The following is a 22,965-nucleotide window of genomic DNA, read 5'->3' on the forward strand; positions in this document are numbered from 1 at the left end:
AATGCAAAAGCCTTATTAAAGGGGTGTGGGGTCAAATTTGCTGATCACAATTCAACATTACAAATTGTGGCCTACTAAAATTTCTAATTTGCTGTTTTCCCGCATTTTAAGGGGTAGGGGTGGCTTCAGAGACCCTTGCATAAAAATATGGTTCTAGATGTAAAAATTTTTTAAAAAATAATAAAGGGCCCCTTTATATAGCGCTTTCACTCCGTTGTCACATGCTCTAAGTACTTTCAGTGATATAAAACAAAACATATCACAGTTTAACAGTCTAAGCTGAAGTAAAAAGTTCACATTATGCATGCAGCAAAAGGCAAACCCTCACCTTTAACCCTCCAAGCCATTTGATCCCTGGCTCTAATTTCAGCGAATTAACTTTATCTGGAATTTTAAAGAAAATGTATTAAACACAGGACAAAGGTACAATTAATTTCACTTTGAACATTCTCAACTTAAATGGCTACAAAATATAGTATAGCATTTCACGATAAAACACTCCTCTAAAATGCAAATGAATGCCCCTGATAGTAGAAAGGATCAAATGATTTAGTACACAGAAATGAATGATTCACTAAATGTATTTGGTCAACAAACTACAATAAACCTGATCTGAACTTTCACGACTGGTTGACATGTAATAAAACTTAAATTTATCCATCAAAAATCATTAAAAGATAAAATAACCCATATATTTTAATCAATATCAAAGTTTCGTCAAATCCAAAAATGAGAGACCAAAATTTGTAGGGTGCTCATTTATAATATATATATATATATATATATATATATATATATATATATATATATATATAATATATATATATATATATATATATATATATTACTTATTTTTACTGCAAAATTCATCATTTTCCTTTCAAAATTTTGAAATATTTTTACCAAAAAAACGTGGGGTCATTATAAACGTGTCAATAATCTACCACTACTTCTACTACCTATTTCTTTAAATTTTAAAAAAATTCTTACTATCTGTTGACTTGTCAGGAGCTTTAACCCGACTATATCAGGGTAAAAGTGGCTCCAGACAACTTATGTCTTTGGGTAAACTATCTAACTCCTATTTGTCTATTCCTATTTGCCACTTCTACATAGACGAGACACCCCGATTTGCATAGGTTTTTCTTGTTATAATATCTTTAATATAACTGTTACCTATTAGTAATGTTCATTAATGTAATTGATATCAGCTTACCTTGACATTCCCTGTAAAACGAATAAAAGACAAAAAATATGGAAAAGACACCTCCGACCCAATACATTCGCCTCTCCCATTTTGGTAAAACGTCGATTACCATTGCAGGCTCGAATCTCTTTCAGAGCTTGAGTACTTCAATGAGATATTATAGTTATCAAACTAACTAGCATTTAGGATAGTATGATCGCTATCAAATTAGCCTTTGGTATAACAGATGTCTCATCCAGTCATTATAAGAATAATGAAAAACAAACCAACAAACAAAAAAAACTAACTGAAATCAAAACAATGCAAAAATAAAAATAAAACAACAACAAAAACATACAACAAAATTAATTTGTCGTTTTTATTGACTGCCTTGTTGTGCATACCCTTTGAAACGACCTATTATTGCAGTACTCGCTGGATTCTAGCTCATTCTCAGGAGAAGCCAAAAAGTGTGCTAGAATCATAGCGTGCCGAAATTCGATGTTCATAGGGGGGTAACCAATATTATTCGGTCACCTTGCTCTAGCACAGCGTGTCGTATTGCAGAGTCGTTCTGGAATTCGGAGTGCTAGAATCTAGCGATGATTATAATAATATAATAATAATAATAATAATAATAATAATAATAATAATAATAATAATAATAATAATAATAATAATAATAATAATATAATAATAGTCGTAGTCGTAGTAGTAGTAGTAGTAGTAGCAGTAGCAGTAGTAGTAGTAGTAGTAGTAGTAGTAGTATAGTAGTAGTAGTAGTAGTATAGTAGTAGTAGTAGTAGTAGTAAGTAGTAGTAGTAGTAGTGTAGTATAGTAGTAGTAGTAGTAATAGTAGTAGTAGTAGGTAGTAATAGTAGTAGTAGTAGTTGTAGTAATAGTAGTAGTAGTAGTTAGTAGTAGTAGTAGTAGTAGTAGTAGTAGTAGTAGTAGTGTAGTAGTATAGTAGTAGTAGTAGTAGTAGTGTAGTAGTAGTAGTAGTAGTAGTAGTAGTAGTAGTAGTAGTAGTAGTAGTAGTAGTAGTAGTAGTAGAGTAGTAGTAGTAGTAGTAGTAGTAGTAGTATAGTAGTATGTAGTAGTAGTAGTAGTAGTAGTAGTAGTAGTAGTAGTAGTTAGTAGTAGTAGTAGTAGTAGTAGTAGTAGTAGTAGTAGTAGTAGTAGTAGTAGTAGTAGTAGTAGTAGTAGTAGTAGTAGTAGTAGTAGTAGTAGTAATCATTACGTTGTCCCTCAAGGATCTGTGATAGTGCCAATACCTCTTCAGTGTACATTGATCCTTTAAGCGATGTGTTGGTGAATCACGGCTTCGACCATCACAGCTATCCGACAACACCCAACTTACTGTCCAATGTCTTTGAACAACTGTGAATGTGTTAAAATTACTCTATCATACTTTTTTAAAATCAGATCTTGGATGTCAGCGAACAAACTCAAGTTCAATGACGACAAGACTGAATTCTTTGTGTTTAGGAAAAAAAGCAAAACTGACATAATGGAGGACATTGTGATAAATAACATAAAAATTCAAAGATCTATACATGAGTACATTGAAGTTGAAATAATATCTTTACCGCGTGTATCATTATTGTAATCTTTAATCAATAGATTTATGGCATTACTATAAATATTAAGGGCATTCAAGGGATTTTATCCTATTTTGCCCTATACCATATTATGTTATGTTATGTTAAAGTCAGAAATTTATGCTTTTGTTTAGATGCATTATTGGACATGTAAACTCAAATTTCGAAGTTATGTCAAAATTTCCACTATTCGCTCAGAAACATTGGACACGTGCGAAATCTTATCGACGAAGATGCATTCATTCGAGGAGACGCATGGTTTTGTGTAGAAAATATTTCTGTCCTGGGAAGAGACATATGTGTGTTATTCATGTTAAAATCGATATTAATATGGTTGTCTGTGTCCAATGAGAAGATGGGCGGTGTTCTGTTAGTCGTTTGATGAGTTGGAGGAGACTCATAGACTCATAGTTATGTGTAGAAATGACGTTACGTACATAAATTGCAGAGTAAAATGGGTAATGCTAGCAAAGTGAAATTTGTGTTGAACGTAAATCAAAATTTAATTATATCCAAAGTACAGTTCACTCCGCTTAATCGCACATCGGTTAATCGCACACTCTGCTTAAACGCTACACATTCCCGAAAAATTGAATTTTTGCTATATAATCATTCCGCGTAATCACACACCTTCTCCGCTTAAATCGCTACATCTTGATTGGAGAAAGATATCTGTAAAAATACACACAAAAGTAATTAAGTTAAAATGAGCAATAGTATACGCATCAGCGGTGAACTGATAAATCAGGTGCTACTGAACTCCGCTTAGCCACAGAAGAAAAGACAACGCCTGGATAATATAGGCGAGTACGAGTCATGAGAGTGTGACACGCGAACCCTAACAAACATTGAAGACTTGACATGTTGGACAAACTACGCCGCTTTATCCAATAAGAATGCTGACAGATGACCCACCAACAATAGTTAAAAGAGGTGATTATTACACCACGAGAAGTGTTTTGGATAGGCACTTAGATTAATATCATTATGGAACGCTATGAATAACAAAGGCTGACAAAGTTCTTATTTATTTGTAGAATGATGCCGTAAGGCATTTTTATTGTCAAAACTCAACCTCAACCAGAATAGAAACAAATAATATGCGTTAGATAAATCTATAACCATGAATACATGGAGTAACAGTGACACAAACGAATCAGGATTTCTGAACAGATTTTATAAATCTCTCTCTCTGTCTCTCTTCCTTTCTCTCTCTCACAGTTTCTTTCTCTTCACTCTATCTCTTACTTTCTTTCAATCTCTCTCTCTCTCTCTCTCTCTCTCTCTCTCTCTCTCTCTCTCTCTCTCTCTCTCTCTTTCTGTTTCTGTCTTTCTCTCTCTCTCTCTCTCTCTCTCTCTCTCTCTCTCTCTCTCTCTCTCTCTCTCTCTCTCTCTCTCTTGATTTTCTACATACTCCCACCTGGACAAAACTTTTTCCACAATCTCACAAATCAGCAAACAAAATGCTCACTTAAAATTAAAGTAACAACATCAAATTCAGGTGCAACTAATCAAAGTAAAGCACAAGAGGTGTTATCAATAACAATCAGCAAATCAAAATGTAGAAAATGTTCATATGAGAAACCCAATTAGCAAATTAACTCAGTGATAAATAAAGACAAACCCATCAATATACCAAGTCTGCAGATTAGTGATGGGAAAATATTTTTTTGTTTGTTTGTTGCTTTAGGTCTCTTCCAACACAATTGAGGTTATATGAGAGACCGCTGAAACAAAAAAAACAAGCAATCTAACAAAAATAGTACAAATGTAAATCAAAATCATAACCTAAAGATATCATAAGCTAAATTATAAATAACCAAGAACAAACAGGCAGAAGATTTACAGAAAAAAAAATATCCCTGGCAAAAATACAATCACAAACCAAAGAAGCAGGATAGGCTAGTAAAGAGAAGAAGAAACGACATCACTATCGGATCGTACACCCATGCGAACACCATAGGTATATGATTCAAGGGTGATGCTCCCATCCAACCACCCGCGATGGGAAAATAGAAAGGACTGGGTATTGTCAACACCAAATAACATCTAATCCTTATTACTATGTATTAGATTCTCCGTCACCAATCATATATAAGGGGCAAATAAATCATAGGAAAGAAGTCAATTTTATAACCCTTACTAGTGAACAGTCCTTGTTCTTAAAGAAGAGGGAGAGGTGAATACTAATCTAAGTATAACTTAATAAAAATATATAATTTCTTGTCAATTTATGCATATAAAAAAGAGGCTGGTTATCTCAATTGAAAACATTATATAATATGAACTTAAATTGAGTGAATTAAAGCTAAAGAAAATACAAAGTCTATGTTCAATTTTTAACCAGTTACCTTAAATTAGATTCCTATATGTATGAACCAGTAGGCCTATCTCACTCCTTATATTATTGAAATGTTTAAAAAACATTATTCACAAATTTTTAAGTGCATTGTCAATTGAATCAACCAAAACCAAATGGCAAGAAAATAAGTGAATCATTTGCATTCTTACAAATATAAAATATCCCTTCTTCTTACATGGCGACCATCTCTGGTCTGCACAGTGTCAGTTTGAGCTGAAATAGGAACAATTGGTTCCGTTGAGGTTTGAATCTCGGCTTTGGGACCTGAGTCACCTTTGACTTCGAGATTATCCCTATCACTTTTTTTTAACAACAGAATCTAATGTCTGAGAACCAATGTGGTGATCAAGTTCTAACAACGACAATCTCTGAATGAGTCTATTAACTAGGAGTTCTTTAGCTTCTTTATAATTTGTCTCAGAGCAGGTCCTTGTAAGCAGACCCTGGCTTCACCTTTGATGGATGCTTTCAGATATGAAAATTTGTTAGTATCTGACAAGTCTGTTCTAGAATCTATTACAGCAATGAAATTGTCCCAAAATCTTTGCCATTCTACAAACTCACCAGAAAATGTAGGCAAATTAAGTTTGGGAAGTTTGGCGTCAATGTTATTTTTTTTGTTTGCACTTTGTGCTGTTTAATTAAATATTAGAATCCACTTAACAAACTGTAATTTCTTTTAACAAAATTCCGCTTTCAATAGAATGTCTACTTTGGTCTGTCTGCATTCAGCTGCGCAATATATTTCTTATTTGATCTCCTCTTCTTCTAATAAAAGTTCATAATCCGATTGGCTTTCGTCGTGTTTCAATAGTTTTTCTTTAAATTCGCTGATGGAATGCAACCTGGTAACTTCAAATTCTTGTTTCAAAAGTTCTGTATTGTCACAAAATGTTTCCAATTCATTCCCACATCTTATGAGATGAATCTTGAACTGTGTTCTCTTTTTTTTTATATCACTCATTTTCTATTAGGCTACATAACACAATGTTAGTTCATATTGCGACAAATAGAAGGGCTATTCACAAACAACACGATCTCTGCTAACTGTCAGTTTGCTTGATTTCATCATCAGTCAGTGATCCACTGTTTTGATGAGGTTTTTTTTGTGTTCGATAGAACTTATCTAAAGTTTAATAATCACATCCCGGGTTTTGTCTTTCTCCGTGCCTTCATATGTATCCGTGGTTTATGCACAAAAATAGAGATGAGCTAACAACAGAACCAACTCTCTAATTTATTGTTGAGATATCTTCTCTTCCCATTTAAATGTTCACTTTACATTGCAAAGGGTCTTTAAAAATAAACATTAATAAAGAAGGAAAGAACTTTAAAACATTTAAGTCTGCATCTCATCTCATTTCTGTAACAGTTGACTCACTCCTGTAACAGTTGACTCACTCCTGTAACACAGATCGCTGTTACAGGAATGAAAATCTGAAGATTATATGTTACTTGACACTACAGAAATTGTAATAAATAATTTATTTTGACTTAGCAAGCACTAAAATTTATTGATTAAAGGATGATTAAAAGGATTTTTAAAATTCTCAAAATTTGAATGAGAAAAAGCCCGTTACAGGAGTGAGGGTCATGGTAAATACTCATCATTTTGATATAAGTTCAAGCTGGTAGATGAAAAATATGTGGCTGCACATTCTGGTTTGGCTTTCAGCATCTGAGGGGAAGGATGTCTTGCTGTATTTTTGTTGCCAGTTAAATGAATATGATATTTTATGGAAGAAAAACTAGGCAAAATTAATTGCCATTACAGGAGTGAGTCAAATGTCACCAACAAAGATTGATTCACAAAACTGACATCAAAATGACCTTTTTTTAAAGATTAGAACTTAATAGATATGAATTATTATGGTATTTCTTTAAAATGAAGCAGGGATAGGAGGAAAACCAATATTGCTGTTTGGTTCAACAAAACTTTTAAAAATATATTTTTGTCAACCGACAGACCATTTTGAACATGTGTGGAGTTTATAAATAACTGTATGAACATGTGTGAGTATATAAATAACTTTATGAACATATGTGGAGTATTTATAAATAACTGTATTTTATTCATTTATGGACCAAATTTCTCAATTTCTGTCTTCTGTGCTTTTCTAACTATATTCTTTAATCACATGCTTCATTGCAATAAAAATATGCCAAAGAATCAGAAAGCGAAATATATAATATAATGGGACAGGCATTTGGCAAAAAATTGAAAGACGCCCGTATAAAAAAATAACAATAATCCAAAACGACTTGTTCAACAAATGCTTATTGGACAGTAATTAACATTTATTTAGTTTCCCAACAGCCCATTCCTTGGCGTACATTGCATTTTGAATAGAAAAGTAAAAGCCTAGATATTCCAACAAGAATATCTTCCAAGGTGCTGTGGAGAAAAGAAAAGAAAATAAAAAATCTTTTTGTTAAGGCAAATTTTAATTTCATATTAGAAAAGGAAAAAAACCCTAAACCCAGTGTTATTGTTATATTTTATGGTAACATTTAAAAACTGATGAGCAACTCAAAGGGCAGTGTTCATTTCTTTGATTCTGACTGCTCACCACAAAATCTCCCTTTACAAGAGATCCGAGGCCAACAACAACAACACTTGACATGAAGAAAGAGACATGCAGCCTGTAAGGTGCTAACATTTCTTTTCAACAATGCTTAATGAGTGAAGAGCCTTTAATACAAACTAAACTTTGCATCAAACTGCATAACTCACTAGCTGAAAATTTCAAAATCATTAAACACAAAATTCACAAAATTCTGTAAGAAATATAATATTTTAATACTATACTAAACGAAATAAAAACTGCTGCATACCATTTATACATAAAATAACGTTGTTGCTGACCATCATTACAAAATAGCAATTGATTTAGCTATAAATAATGAGCATGGAATTGAGTGGTAACCTTTAACAGTCAGGGAATTTTGTCTTTTACCTCAAAACTGAAATTTTCTCTAAAACCAAAGTGCTGTGAAATCAAAATCTCTAATACTTTTTCCATTTCCGTAAGTTCATAATTGTCATCAAATTTCCGTAACAATTACGGATGAACCATTGAAGAAGGCAGGCATGCTAGTATCAAACCACAAAGCCGTTCACCCTCACACAAAAACAATGATTGGCTATTATTGCTTTACAACTGGATAGGAAAAATATCAATGTTGTGAACTGCAAACATCATGAGATAAGAATATGATTTGTATTCCCTGATGTTCTCTTTCTGGATCTGAATGGCCGTTCAGATCACCCAAAATACAGTCATCGTTCTATAATCAATGCTTAAAATTGAATCTTCTTATTTTTCTTCATTCCCCATCATATCTCCATGTTTGAATGTCTAGTTGGTGAAGGAACACCATCATCTTCCTCAGCTCTCTCAGGGACCCATACAGTTTAGTCTGTAGAGGTGTGGTAGCAGGACATAAATCCCCTCTTGCTTTTGCATCCATTGGGCAGGTCTGGACTATCCGGTAAGCGTCATTCCTTCAAAACAATCACATATGCCTGTTTCTCCTATTTTGAAAACCTTGTGCATGTGGTATTTCAGGAGATGGCAGCCCAAAGATTGTGAACTGGTCTTTTCTATTCAAAAGTTTGATTGGGTCACAAATTTATTGAAAAGCTCGGGGGTGTCTTGTATATGTTGGCTTTTGCTTGGGCCTTAATGATAGACTTGATTTTGCCAACTTTATAAAAGTTTTCATCTTATGTTTCCTCAGAGACTATTTTGGCCAAAGTATCTGATATTTCATTTTCTTTGATGCCGCAGTGACCAAGAATCCATTGAAGTCATACTTCTTTTGCTCTTTGATTTAATTTCATTTAGCTCTGCATTTACATGATACATATCTGTTTACGTTGGGTTGTTTAAAGTGTAACACTTGTTTTGCATCTGAAAGGAAGACTATTTTGGCATTGACAGAGGTTTTGATTCCCTGATCATCTTTATTCCTTCCTCAATTGCCATAAGATCCTGTTGCCTTGTACTATTCTTGTGTTTCTCGGTTTGAACATTTAATGTAGATTTCAGTTCCTCCAAATTTGATTGCTGCAGTGGCCATACCATTAGGTTATATTCTAATCCATTCATTTTTTGGGTAATTTTCTATTCATCCCCCTATTTTGTAATGGAAAGCTTGTTCATGATTTTGGAGTATGAATGGATTCAATTACCTCTAAAAACCATCTTGTCGGCCATGGCAATTCCAGTATCCCAAGAGAAAAAGAAAAACATGACTTGAAGGCCACAAGCAATGTAAAGAGGAGTGGCAAGCAAACCCTTGAGGCGGAGAACATTGGGGGCACCAAGAATAGATTTCTGAAAGAAAAATGAATTTTATGATAAATCATTTCTGATTTTGCTTGATTCATATGGTTGGATGACTGAATGACACGTTATAATAAAAACAAAAGGGAACCTATGAGCTGGAAGAGCAACTGGGTTCTCTACAATCACAATATTACCACTAAAAGCCTTATTCAGCTTTAAAGTCTTAGCCAATTATTACTTCCAGCTTTGATGAGAAGTAAAATTTGATTGCTAATGAATCAATGTTCATTCAGTAGAGCTCTTGAAACACACACACACACACACACACACACACACACACACACATACATACACAAACGCATGAAAACACACGACTGATTCAATTTTGATCAATGTTTTTAAAAAATTTTCTGGCCTCCCTGTCCACCAAGCAGTAACTGAGTAGCTATGTTAGATCTAACAGAAAGAAATACTGTGCACCTCAGTTACAATGAAATTATCATTTTTGACATGGATCTGCAAGAGTCTTTCCTTGTAAATTCTTAAAATTGGTAAAAATTACTGATTCCTCCCCTACCCCCTCCCCCTCCCCCTCTCACCTTGCCACGTTGCCCCACAAGCATGACAGTGTTGGTCAATGACTCTTCATTGAACATACTTAACCTTTTTTTAACTAGGTATTTAGTTCAATGGGTCATCTTTCATCCTCCCCCCCCCCCACCCCAACCCCACATCTCGCATCAGATCAGAGATGTAATTTTCTCATTCCCACAAGTCCCATTTTTCTTCACATCTTACTGCTCAATCTAACTGTCACGATCCAAATGCACGCACCTAGATTGAGTTAATTTGGGATTAGTTACTTCATGTCTAGTGTTGTAAGAGTGTGGACGTGTTCGTTACTTGAGATGGGGGTGACCTGTACGTTTTAGATTGTATTAAAAATGTCTAAGTATTGTGTTTGTAGTCATATTGCCCATGTAGTGTAAGTATCATTTGTAATAAGTGATTAATGTTTTAACACCATTGTGTTATTCCTTTTGTTTTATTATCATGTCAATCCTCCGAATCTACTCCTACAATTCTCGATTGGCTCACTTACGGAAGTTGAGCTCACGTTCTCTTGTTTTTATCTTGGCTCACTGTGTTTTGTATTGTGAGCCTTGAGCAGTCTTATATCAAGTCCTTTTTATGTTACCAGCCGCATTTGTCTTTCTGCCAATGCGGTTATTTTGAACCCTCTAAAACCAACCTGTAACACACATAAAACCTACTACGCAAACACAACCACACAAAGAGAAGCAAAAAATATCCCACTGCAATGTGACTGTGTATCACTGGAAGCCACTGACTCACACCACTGCTTGCATTCACTCAAACACAGTGATACTCCCATCCCTACCTTAACACCCTGATTGTGAAAATGGAAAAGCTTCAGATAGAACAGTACAGCGCTGTTCCCATCTGAAGCCTTTCCTTTTCCACCTTTTTGTTAGTACTATCCCAGGCTTCAGACAGCCCCCATTTTTATATAGCTCTTTACTGCCTATACAACAGTCTCTAAGCATTTCACATAAATGGTTTACAATGTAGAAGACTGTTAAACTATATTTAAAATAACAGATCACAGTCCAGACACAATGACAATTACAAAGGGATAGGCGATATATCATTCCAGATTTGATTGCATCAAGGAATTTTGAACATTTTATATTTTCCTCTCAATCAAGGGCTCTGGCAAGGGCCAGGACAAAACCAAGTAATCAGATTCCAAGACTAAGACAGAAAGCAACTCAGAAAACAGATACAGGGGGATGGAAGATACAGCAAGTGGCCTCTTGCCCACCATGGAAGGTCAAAAGACCCAACCCAGAATGATACACTTAAACATATTAATTATCCCAATGACTGATTCAACAAATGCTAGTAGAACATTTTGATTTTATGAGTAGTTATTGCCAATACATACCAAGTTCGATCCTGACATTGAGTTTTCAAAACGTCTAGCTGTTATTTCCACAATGATGACAATCAAATTTCCACAGCACCAGACCAGAACAACAGAATGTGGACCATGCCAGACACAGATAAAAGCAAAAGCTAGGATTGCTCCAAAAATTTGGTGTAGGAATCCAGCTTTTGACCCTCCCCAAGGAATGTAGATGTATCTCTTGACAAAATTATACAATCCGACATCAAAATATTTCCACATGTCAGAGAAAGAGTACACCCAGCTGATACAGGCAGGTGGCGGTGGGGGTGTCAGGCCATCTAATACTGAAAACACAGAGCCTATCCCAAATAGGCACAAGTATTTTAGGTGGAAATATTGGCCCTGCCAAACACCTAAACCAATAACTGCTGGTACTGACATATTTCGAACCATCATTGGGTGAGCTTGGATTCCTGATATGAACATAAAATGGGACTGAAACTCAATGAATAATGCAAATACTATGATTTCATCATTCTCTTGGAAATGTCCTTTAAATTAAAATTATGGTCATGTGATTTGTAAAACTTTGTATGTTGGGGTAAAAACTGATCAAACGTCAAGATTGGACCATGGAAAAATACTGGTAGATAAAAGATATATGTTAAAAAGTCAATTATGGACACTGTGTCGAATGGATTATGTTTGGAATCATAATTCCTGTCAATACTGGAAGCAGATTTTTCATGAAGGTTGTCCATTTTAGTTGTGATTTCTTTGGATGTGTAGGACTTATCAGCAGAATTCTTATATTTGATAATTTCAATAGAGCCACTGATCAGACGAATGTGCACATATGCGATGGCAATAAAGAAAACAATAGTATCTGGTCCATTGTATCCCACAAAATCGAGCTGAAATAAAAAAAAATAAAATTTAATTATTATTTTTTAAAAAGGTTTTTATATTTATTAGAATGTGAATAAAACTGAAACTTACATTCAATTTCATAATATTTATTTCTTCGAGCATTGAGCAGCAACATTTACATTGGAGTGAATTGAGAGTTCTTCAGACGTAAATCATCTTATAAGTTGAAAAAACAGACACCCATCATCAACAACCTCCATTGACATTCGGACAAATCAGATTAAATTTAATTTTATTTCTTTTTATAAGAAATTCAAGTCCTCTAAAAAGGGGAAAAACTGCAACAAGCCTGAGGATACTCAAAATGATCCAAATCGGTTAAGGCAAAGTTATCTCTTGGGTAAAAATTTGACAGTATTTACTTTCATTTCTAGCTGGAGTATAATCTAGCGGCGTTTATTTTTTAAAGGAATAAAAGAAAATGATAATATTTTTTAAAGATTAATACTGATAAAAAGCCCACATTTTCACAGGAAAGAGTAAATTTTGACAATACTTGAGGGCAAGAAAAGTAGGGAAAAATGAGCCCCGTAAAGCTTAAACTAAATTTCTAAAACTAAAATGAGCTGAACATCACAGCTAAAGTGAGTGACATATAATCAGTGGGCCATAATAACTCTAATGTAATCTTGAAATATATTTATGCAGTATTGATCAATCAAATCTAAATACAAACGGATCAAGTATTGATTTAGATGCAGTACACTTACATAGAACTATCGAATTCAATACAATGTCAAATCATTGTTTAGCAAACAAAACTGGAAGAAAAGAATGTCTGTTGACAAGCTTATATACTTCCTGTTGGATAATTATAATAAAATGGGTTCATTCACCCATATTGATTTATTCCATAAATATGGAAATCCGTGAGAAAAGTTTAAGAAACCTGAAATTATGCCTTTTAAGCTAAACAAATACACTATACATGCTACTTTTGTAGGTAAAAGCCAATCTGCCAACTCATCTAAACTGGTGCTATTCATCAAATGACTGATCATTATGCTCTTGCAGATTATCTGAATAATCATTTGAGTCAAGGGGTGAAAAAAATACACGTAATTTAGAAAAGGGTAGCAAGTTACTCCTATACCAATCAGATGAGAATAGTTTTATAATTTGTTAAAATCTGCCATGCCAGTAAGTCTGTGTTTGTGGGCAATAATGTAGTAATGGCTGTACGAAACAATTTTTGCCCCCCAACCCCATTTTTTTTTTTTAGATTATAAAGATATTGCACAATAAAATCAGATGATATCCATTTTGATTTTCTTGTCACCTTATTAACAATCAATTACTTTCTTTTTGCAGATCACTCTCTGAATCAATTATCTATGGTGAAAAGTTATTATCAGACCAATTTCATGTTTACTTTTAAATACGAGTCTTCCAAATGTTAAATTTGTTCCAATGTAAACTATGACAAATGAAAAAAAAATCTTTCTTTTCAAAAACACTTCACTCTGGAATTTTCAGAAAAAACTATTGAATATACATGTGAGGTTCCCATCTATTTTCAAGAATGCTACTTATTTTGAGTTATGAGCCTTGAGTTATGACGTCTCTTTACATATTTATCAATGTTGAGAATAAATTTTAAATCTTAACAGTTGTGTAAATAAATTTATTTCTTTTGTAATGATACATAACACCATTTAAATCTAGGAGGTAAAATTTAACCTTTGAAAGATGCCTTAATTTTGGACATGGACAAATTTTCACTTTTGACAGTCCACACGGGAAAGTTAATTCTTTCAAATGTCTATCCTTGAAAATAACAACATTATTCATTCTGATATACCAACCTGCTTATTCACAAACCACTCGATATTAAGAGTGGTAGTGAAGAAGAGTGCTATAACCCACACTATGGAGGTATGTCTTTGTCGAGTAACAAGGTACACAATAATACTTTCTACCAGACACAACAAAGTGGCTCGGACACCAAAAAAACAAGCTATAGCCAGGAAATCATATAAGAGCCTCAGTGATCTCTGGACCTGTAAGTGAACAAGATGGAAAATAAATTATTGATATCATGATGAAGATCATTAATTAATCATTGAGTGCTGAATTATCATAATATTGAATAGGCACAAGTAAACTCTCATGCTTGGGACCTAAACTAAATTGGAAATAAAAAAGGCGTTGGAATGACAACAACTTTGCTTTCTTTTGCTAAGTGACACACTTCTTTGATTAATTTAAGACGCTATATCCAAGCTGTCGGAGGTTTGAAATAGTAAATCTTTCTGAAATAAACGTAAATGGATTTTTTAAATTGATAAGAGGAACACAATGAATACGTACAATTATTGAAGGAATCAAAATACAGAAAACTAACTGGGTAGAGAGACTACAGAGGATTGTTTAGGAGAGAATTAGATTAAGAAAAGTTGTTGATGGACATTTCAATGGATTAAGTAACTGCAAACTATTGTGTTGGCAGATGTGGCAGATGGTGGATGGTTTTTGGAAAGATTTTCTTTCAATGCAAAAAGCTGGTAGTATAGTCAAGTGGTGGAGATAATTTGCCAGTTATTACTAGGAAAAAATATCCTGATTCAAATATTTATATAGGAGCCTAAATTGCGATCCACTGCCCCAAAATAGAATTAGCTCAGAATGAATTGAAGATTGGTTTTCCAAAACTCTTAACTCCGCTTGTCCCATTTTTAAATATGGAGGATTATTTCCCTTAACATTTCTCATTTGGTCTATCATTTTATCATATTTAAACTTCAAATTCATGCAAATCTAGGGGAAAGTCTTGTACCAGTTGATGCTTAAAATAAAACTTACATTTCAATTTATCTCATTGATGGAAAATCTCAAAAAGTAGAAAAATCGGGTTAATGAGTTTTGGAAACCAGTCTTCAATTTGACCATGAAAAGTGAATCAATAAATAAATCATAAGAAATATGAACTTTGGATCATATATTATTCTCCGCCATAAAGAATACAAACTAAGTTACATATAAATTCAATTTCCTATATCAAATACATCGTCACGAGAAGGTGGGTCATACTATGAATAAATATTACCCAACGTGATCAAGAATGTTGTGTATTATATTTAAAAAAGATCAGTTTAAGGGGACATGCGCCAGCAATATTCTTATTTTTAATTTTTATAATAGATGACATAACCATGTAACCCAATTCACTTAATAGCTAGAGATTCAAGAAGTAAAAAGAGCATACAGGGCATGCAAAGAATATTTGTCTGTTGCCGTGGAAATTGAAATTGTTAGATTAGTTCCATTTTTAATAAAAACACAGGCTCAAAAACTAATTGATTATTGACAATAAATTATGAGTTTGAAGATAGACCATTATATTATCTAAAAATACACTTTTCTCTGAAATGCAGAAGTTTGTTTTGATTTGATTCATGTGGAATTCCAAGAGGGTGAAAAAAATAAGTATAAAAATTGACAAATTCACAAAAACAAATATTTGAAATAAGCTTTTTAAAATATCAAAAAAGGTTTGCTTATTTTTTTAGTAAATGCCCATTTATGGCCATCACAAGTATTCTAAAAAATGTTTGTGGTCAAAACAGAGTTTTATCCAACTATACAAAACATCATTCGATTGATTCAGTGTATCACTAACTCTTGACATGCACCATAGTAAACACCCAAACACAAAGCTCACAAACATCACACAAATGCATAATAATTATACTTAGTTATAATTATTATGATGTTTTGTATAGGTTGATAAACTGTCCACACCTTGGGAATGTTTCAACCATCTTCAAACCTTTGTCAGATAGTTGACATTTCCAGTCCTGGCATTCAAAACTGGTATACAGAAGCAGAGATACAGTATGCTGGTCTCTATTAATAGGTTTGAAGTTGAGCATTCACCCCATGCTCTCTTTATCCCCAAGTCAGGTCGAAATGAAATAAACCTCAGTTATCTCCCTCGCACCTCACCTCTCATCACATCTTCTCAACCCCGAATTGCTTGTTTGATTTTAATACAGAACATTAAAAGCATCAGGCCTTCACTGTCCCATTAGCCCCCCACTAGTATTGGTACACTTTAGAACTGGACAGAATGAGGCATTGGAAGCCTAAGAGATTGGTCAAACATGCTTCAAGCTTCGTCTACATACACACACACACACACACACACACACACACACACACACACACACACACACATATCTGGCCCCCCAGGAAAACGCCACTTACCGCAATGCGGCCGCATAATTCACCTTTTACCGCATAACTATGCAAAATATGGTTTTTAGCGTGAATTTATGACATTGTATGAAGAAAAATGAAACCGAAAAAGTCCGACGATGTTCCTAAGTACGTGACAGTGACTTCCATTTACCTTTAAAGGGATGCTATTCCAATTCCAAGCAGGGTTGCCAATTTGGCAGATTTTCTGCTAAATATCCTTTTTTTGGCAGAATTTGAAGTCGTCTGGCAGAGAAAAATCGGTTTGGCAGTTTGGCAGATTAGACCTGTAAATTCTCAGTCAATTAACTGAAATCAGTCAATTCGTCAAATTCAAATATTTTTAAAAAGGGAAGAAAGAAATGAATAAAGAAAGAATTCATGAATCGTAGTCGATTGACTGTAAAGTTAACTAGGAATGTTCCACAGCCCACGCATAGCTCATGGGCCGTTTATATTAATGATGGATATATATTGCCAAGGCTAAGCGACGCTTTTTAGAATTGCCGTGTCTGAACACACCCCAGTGTATTTTCACACAGCCTTCGTGAAATTATTTTTTCACTTTCGAAACCTGTCGTAACCAATTTTAACTGAGCCGCCGGGCGATAAATTTCACTGTTTCGTCTAAGCCAAAATTGACCACATTTACTTGAAGGACAGGAAAAGTATGAGAAAGAAAAATTCGAAACACCGGAAGTTCGTTATGTAGACACCTTCAAATCGAAAGTTAAATGATTGCTACAAGCACATCTCGATTACCTCATGTTGTAAACAAACTGGTTGACCGTTTCTAAGTTTCTTCACTGATTGGGTACCTAATTACAAGGAACAATGGTAAGTAGCCTAATTAATTCCTTCGCAATTTAGTTTTCTGCCATTGCTTTGCTCAAGTGAGCTTGCTGTTTACCTTTCATTTTGATTCTTTGGATTTTACCACTACGACGAATTACAAAGAGTTTCAGTTTCAGTCAATTTTTATAGAGCTCATTTACAGGTCTACAGATTTTATTTTCCGAGGCCTAGGGATGAATGTATAGGTCTACTACACATTTTCCATGGCAATTTTTATGTATTAGTGATTTTTTTAAACTTGGGAAATGAAAAAAAAAATTATGACATCGGCCTTGAGAATTTTTTGTTCAACAAAACTGATGAGTTTTCAAAGGGGGTACTATAAATAGTACGGTTTGGCAGATTTTTGTGGTATTTGGCAGATTTTTACAATCCAGTTGGCAGAATGCCTGAAATTAATCTGGCAACCCTGATTCCACGTGTACGATTTGATTTGTCTTCTTGAGATCTACCCTGCTAAGCTGCTCATGTCTCCACCTTGGGATCAACTTGAGAGCCTCACAAAGCTGAAAACTGTTCCCGAGGAGGAGATCAAGAGGTACACCCGGCAGCTTGGGCCCCTTGCGATGAAGAACTCCATCACCTCTTCTGTTGACGTGCCACATTTTTGGCAGTCCATTTCTGATGAAGTGCCAGCTTTGGCTGCTTGTGCCAAGTGGTACATATACACCACGATCAACAGCGCTGATGCTGAGCGCAGTTTTTCTGTTTACAATCTGATATTGTCAGACAGGCGTAGGAGTCTTAGCACAACGTCTCTACGACATCTAGCTTGTCTGTGCTACAACAAAAAATTAAGTTTTGAATTTGCGTTGTAGTTCTTTAATTTTGAATTGGTTAAATGTAAATAAAGCAATGGAAAAATTTAGACAGCTATTTATTACTTTTTTCTTGTTTTGCATAATTTGTAATTTCCCTTGCATAATTTGCCTTTTTCACCCGCATAATTTGCCATTTCTCCCGCATAATTTGGGATATTTTTTTTGCATATTTCCGGGGGGCCAGACATATATATAAATTACACAACATACATGCACTCATAGAAATAGCCTCTTTTGTCTCCGTTCAATATAAATATTTGGAAAAAGAATTATATCAACTCAAATGCAAGTGAATGTCCAGTTCCTTTGAAACGTCCGTGTTGGCCTCCAATAACCATTGGACATTTTCTATGGAAAAAGAGGGATTTAAAGGGGGAATTGAGACGTGTTCAAGATTTGCATGTTCGAGATTTCTGTGCTGCACTGTACTTTAATTTTGAAATCTCAAAAGTCTCAGATGATTTAATTTAACTCTTAAATAACATTATCGCCCAACATTGCCAGAATATATTTTGCAGACCAGCCATGTGTACTATGCAAAAAATCTTTTAAGATATGTTTCATTTCGTGGTACATTTCCATCAATAAATTAGAAAGATGCCCCCTACATCAGCCATCCAAGGTAGGAAAATTCAGCAGGGCTACTGTTTTAAATTTAAAGGATTAAAGAAACCAATATTCATGTTAAAGCAAAACACAGGCAAACCATAAATATATGAGATGTTAACTTTATAATTGAGCATGCTTTTAATGTTTAGAAAATCTCACCCAATCTTTAATCTGTAAAAGTTTGAGGAAATGACCAATAAAAACATGACCAGCAAGCAGGGGCAACACGTAAGTCATCTGCCAGGAAAAAGCACTCCATTCTAGATCAGGAGAGTCCTTAAAAAATGAGAGAGAGAGAGAGAGAAAAGGATTACATTATGCATACACCTTTTAATCCAGTAGGTTTAAAGTTTGACCTGGAAGAAATTGGTACCAAGCTCATTTTTATTCTGATGAAACGAGACCATGTTCTAAGCCTCCCATGAAAAATCCACCAAAATCCGTGCATGAGGAAAAATAATTACAGCCAAGTTAATTTTAACATCTGTTTGAAAATATTTTCCTCTTTGTCTTTGTTAAACGGAAATAATTATTCTTTTCCTTTAACACAGACAAAGAGGGGGTAAAATGGCATTGAGTAGCCCTTAAATTAATTTCTCATTTAATTAAATATTATACATAAAATGTATGCTTTTTGATGTTTTGGCAGTTTAAAACACTGCTTTTGATCATTGCATTATATTGAGCGGCTGAAATTCCCCTAAAGGTGGGGGAATGTTGGACCCTGCTGACAGACAATGTCTTCATCTGTCTACGGCCTAGCTATTCAATCCCCTAAATCGTTTCTCCTTTCTATGTGAATGTCTTTTTCCTTTTCTTTTGAAATGCTGCCATTTGGTTTCGCCTGGGGGTTTTTGCAGAGAGGGAAACAGTTGTAAAGTAGAGCATACCTATAGAGGGACTTTTGGTCCCAGCAGAAGAATCCCACTATAGGAAAGCAGGGGAAAATGTCCCAAAATTATACATGAACACCTCCCTTGAATGTCAATAAAACTAACGTGACCCATGAGTCTTGAAATGAACTATCTTTGGTTCAGTATTTGTTTTTGGTTGTTTTTTGTTGTTTTTTTGTTCTTTTTTTTGTTTTTTTTGTGTCTCCCACAGATCATCTCATGGGCTTGGGGGAATCACACCTTTCTAAACAGGCTTGAAGAAAGCCTTGATGCTTGACTGTTTCTTTGACTTTGTGACGATCTTGCCAAGCCTTCTCTCCATGTCACTCAACAGCGTCAGTTCCTTTGATGTCTTATCATGTTGCTGAAGATAAAGCTTAAGCGTGTTGACGGCATTCTCTGCTTCTGTGTTGGACACAATGGTTTGCTCCATATTAGTGTCAGTTTCTTCCTCTTCATCCTTTTCCTTAGTAGCAGTAGCAGTGGATGCAGTCATAACTTCTGTTTCGTGAGCTGCGAGCGCTATCTCTTTGAGGCTTAAGTGTTCTGATGTGGGAATGTGACTGTCCACCTCAACATACTCTCCAAATGTTTGTTGAGTGATGCCGAGAGCCTTTGCTGCTTGGTTGAAGAGGTGTATCGCTTCTTGTTCCTCTGTGCTGTCAGTTGCAGTCGGTGGGTTGGTTACAACTTCACTCACACTGTCGCCATCCTCTTGTGTGAAGCCTGCCTTCCTGAAACAGTTTGCGATGGTTGCTTGTTTCACATCATCCCAAGCGGCAGCGGAGTAGTTGATGGCATCGAGGACAGTCATTTTGTAGTGAGTGTCATCGGATTCACTTTCATCAAGAAGTGTGATGAATCTTCGGAGAACTCTTTTTCTGTAGAGGCTCTTGAAGTTCTGTATTATGCCCTGATCACAAGGCTGTAGAACACTTGTAGTTTCACTGCTCTCAAGCCGTCCAACCGAGGATGAGCACTGCAGTTGTCCACAATGAGCGCTATGCTACAGCATTCAAGGAGAGATTTTCTGTCTCACTTTCGAAACCATTCCTCGAAGATTGATCCCGTCATCCAGGCATTCTTGTTCACTTTGTAGGTCACAGGAAGAGTTCGGATGTTCTTCATGCATCATGGCCTTTCAGATTTTCCAATGACAAGAAGTGGTAGCTTTTGACTTCCATCCGTGTTGGTTGCTAAAAGGATTGAAATTCTTTCTTTTGGAATCTTTTGACCCGTGCAGGTGTCACCTTTCATTGCCAGCATCTTGTTGGGCAGGCATTTGTAAAAAAGCCCGGTTTCGTCTGCGTTGAAAATGTCCTTCTTGTTGTATTCCTTCATAATTTCTTGCAGCTCCTTTCCTCTCCACTTCACTGTTGTTTCTATTGGTGCCGAGGCAGCTTCTCCGCTGATTACTTTCAAACCAATGCCGTGCCTGAGTTTAAATCTGTCGATCCAACCTCTGCTCATCAGAAAGTCTGTCAAACCAAGCGCCTGTGCTAGTTCCTCTAAAAAAAGATAGGGCCTGAAATAGGTGTGCTACAGGCCCGAGCTTGATGAAACCAAACGAGGAGGCAGCGGTCCAGTTCTTCTTGTCCTGTAGTATTGAGACGTTTTCTGTCTGGGTTGAATTGTCCTTTACTGATTGCTGACAAGATTGCTTCTCTATCTCTCAAAAAGGTATAGAGCGTTCCAGATGAAATATCATAATCCCTACAAATTTGCGATTTCGTCTTCCTTTTCTTGTCTACTTCGTTGATTATTTCAGCTTTCAATTCGAGTGAGAAACATTTCCTGTTTCCTTTGGTAGCCATCGTTTTCTCAGGCTTTCTCTTGATATGAGTACTAAAATAGTAAAAATAATACAATACGAACGAGTGCGAGTGATGCGTATGCTTGAGCAGCAACAATTGCAATGAATGAGGAATGGCACAATAGGGCTGATCTGGATTAAAATGTACACACCACCGCATGCGCACAAGCCTCTAATTGGACAAGGGCTTTGCACACAGTGTCAGCTTGTGCAACGCATCTCTTTTAAATCAGGTTGCCCAACTTAATTAATCATCGCAAGACTGACCAATCAACGCATACAAGAAATAGAGCGAGTGGCAAAAGAAGTGCGGGTAGACAAGAGAGGTGTGTGTGAAGACACGAGCGAAACAAAGGCAGACGGAGGCATGTGTGTTAGTCTTGGGTGGCGGGAGAGAGAGACAATGCCAAGTCTACGTCACCCGCTGAGTCGCGCCGCGTGAAGGATTTAGCCGATTGATAAATTCTATTTATTGGCCCTACAGCTCGCTCAATTTTTCCCCGCTGTAAGCAAGTTCGGGCCTTTCCTTGACCCGCTAAACCCAAGCACAGGTAATTGAATTTATATAGTTTAAAAAAGCGGGGTTTGTGCAAGGTCCCGTTGTAGCGATGGTCCCGCTATGGTCATACTCTACTGTACTTATATTTTAATGAAAGATAATAATTTTTTCCTTTGTAAATCATCTTTCCATTATTGACTATGTAATTGTTAGGTTTTTGATACAATTCTTCTTTTGTAACCTTTTTAGTGTTTGCCTTTTGTATTCTTACTGTCAGTGTGGGATTTCCTGGTGGTTTCAGACTAGCTACAAGGATAGAGATGTATATACTGCTCTTTGATCTGCTTCTGATTTCTGGAGTAGTCCCTTTTGTCTTATGTTTTTCTATGGCACATGGCTAGCCAGATCTAAACTTTTTGATTTTATATATATATATATATATACCAGCAAAGCATCATCTTTCAACTAAGAACACAACACATACCACTCAACAGCCATTTAAGCAAAATTACAAAAGACACATCCCCTTCCTGACCCCTATCTCAACACCCCAATGAAACAGTAACACATCACTTGCTTGAATGTCAACCTCTTGAAGACCTGAGATGCACATTCCTCCCACCAAATCCAAGCATCAGTAACACACTTTATAGTCACCTGGAACAACTACAAAGGACGTCTAACTTCTACGTCATGGCACAAGACCGAAGGGCCAGAGCTCAGTTGGTCTCTGGTTCAGATAAGTAAGTAAGTAAGTAAGTATATATATATATATATATATATATATATATATATATATATATATATATATATATATATATATATATATATATATTATATATATATATATATATATATATTAATATAATATATATATATTATTTTAATAGTCAGTCAGACTGACTCCAACATTGTGGTAAATATTAAAATAATAATTCGCTCCATTGCTAAATGTCGAGCACTATCCGTACCAT

General features: G+C 35.3%; 2 protein-coding genes across 7 annotated transcripts in view; both read right to left on the reverse strand.

Annotated features, from left to right (window-relative positions):
- LOC144980418 (protein-cysteine N-palmitoyltransferase HHAT-like) overlaps positions 1–22,717 on the reverse strand; it is a 64,386-nt gene extending 41,669 nt beyond the window's left edge. For 3 of the 6 annotated variants that reach the window (XM_078928089.1, XM_078928085.1, XM_078928088.1), the window contains exon 1: positions 22,569–22,717. In XM_078928089.1, the coding sequence (XP_078784215.1) occupies positions 22,569–22,604 (36 nt within the window). In that variant the 5' untranslated portion in view covers positions 22,605–22,717. Of the gene's footprint in view, positions 1–328; positions 677–22,568 lie in introns of those variants that run through there. The other 3 variants (XM_078928090.1, XM_078928086.1, XM_078928087.1) reach the window with 2 other exon arrangements.
- LOC144963483 (protein-cysteine N-palmitoyltransferase HHAT-like) lies at positions 3,814–16,526 on the reverse strand. Its single transcript, XM_078897563.1, has 8 exons — positions 16,511–16,526; positions 16,074–16,114; positions 14,110–14,304; positions 13,240–13,323; positions 12,105–12,288; positions 11,411–11,925; positions 9,345–9,489; positions 3,814–7,544 (listed from the first exon to the last, which is right to left on the reverse strand). The coding sequence occupies exons 1-8, from the start codon at positions 16,524–16,526 to the stop codon at positions 7,441–7,443; spliced, it is 1,284 nt and encodes a 427-aa protein (XP_078753689.1). The 3' UTR covers positions 3,814–7,440.
- Positions 22,718–22,965: the final 248 nt, after the last annotated feature.

Source organism: Berghia stephanieae, chromosome 1 (assembly GCF_034508935.2).
Source record: "Berghia stephanieae isolate SIO BIC M18660-M18661 chromosome 1, UCSD_Bste_1.3, whole genome shotgun sequence".
Classification (NCBI taxonomy): Eukaryota; Metazoa; Mollusca; class Gastropoda; order Nudibranchia; family Aeolidiidae; genus Berghia; species Berghia stephanieae.

Excerpts from the sequence above, each read along its gene's own strand:
- LOC144963483 (XM_078897563.1), bottom strand. Across the intron at positions 12,289-13,239 it reads ATTGGCTTTTACCTACAAAA|CTCGATTTTGTGGGATACAA; the intron begins GTAGCATGTATA and ends TTTTTATTTCAG. Across the intron at positions 7,545-9,344 it reads CGACAAGATGGTTTTTAGAG|CACCTTGGAAGATATTCTTG; the intron begins GTAATTGAATCC and ends TTTTCTCCACAG.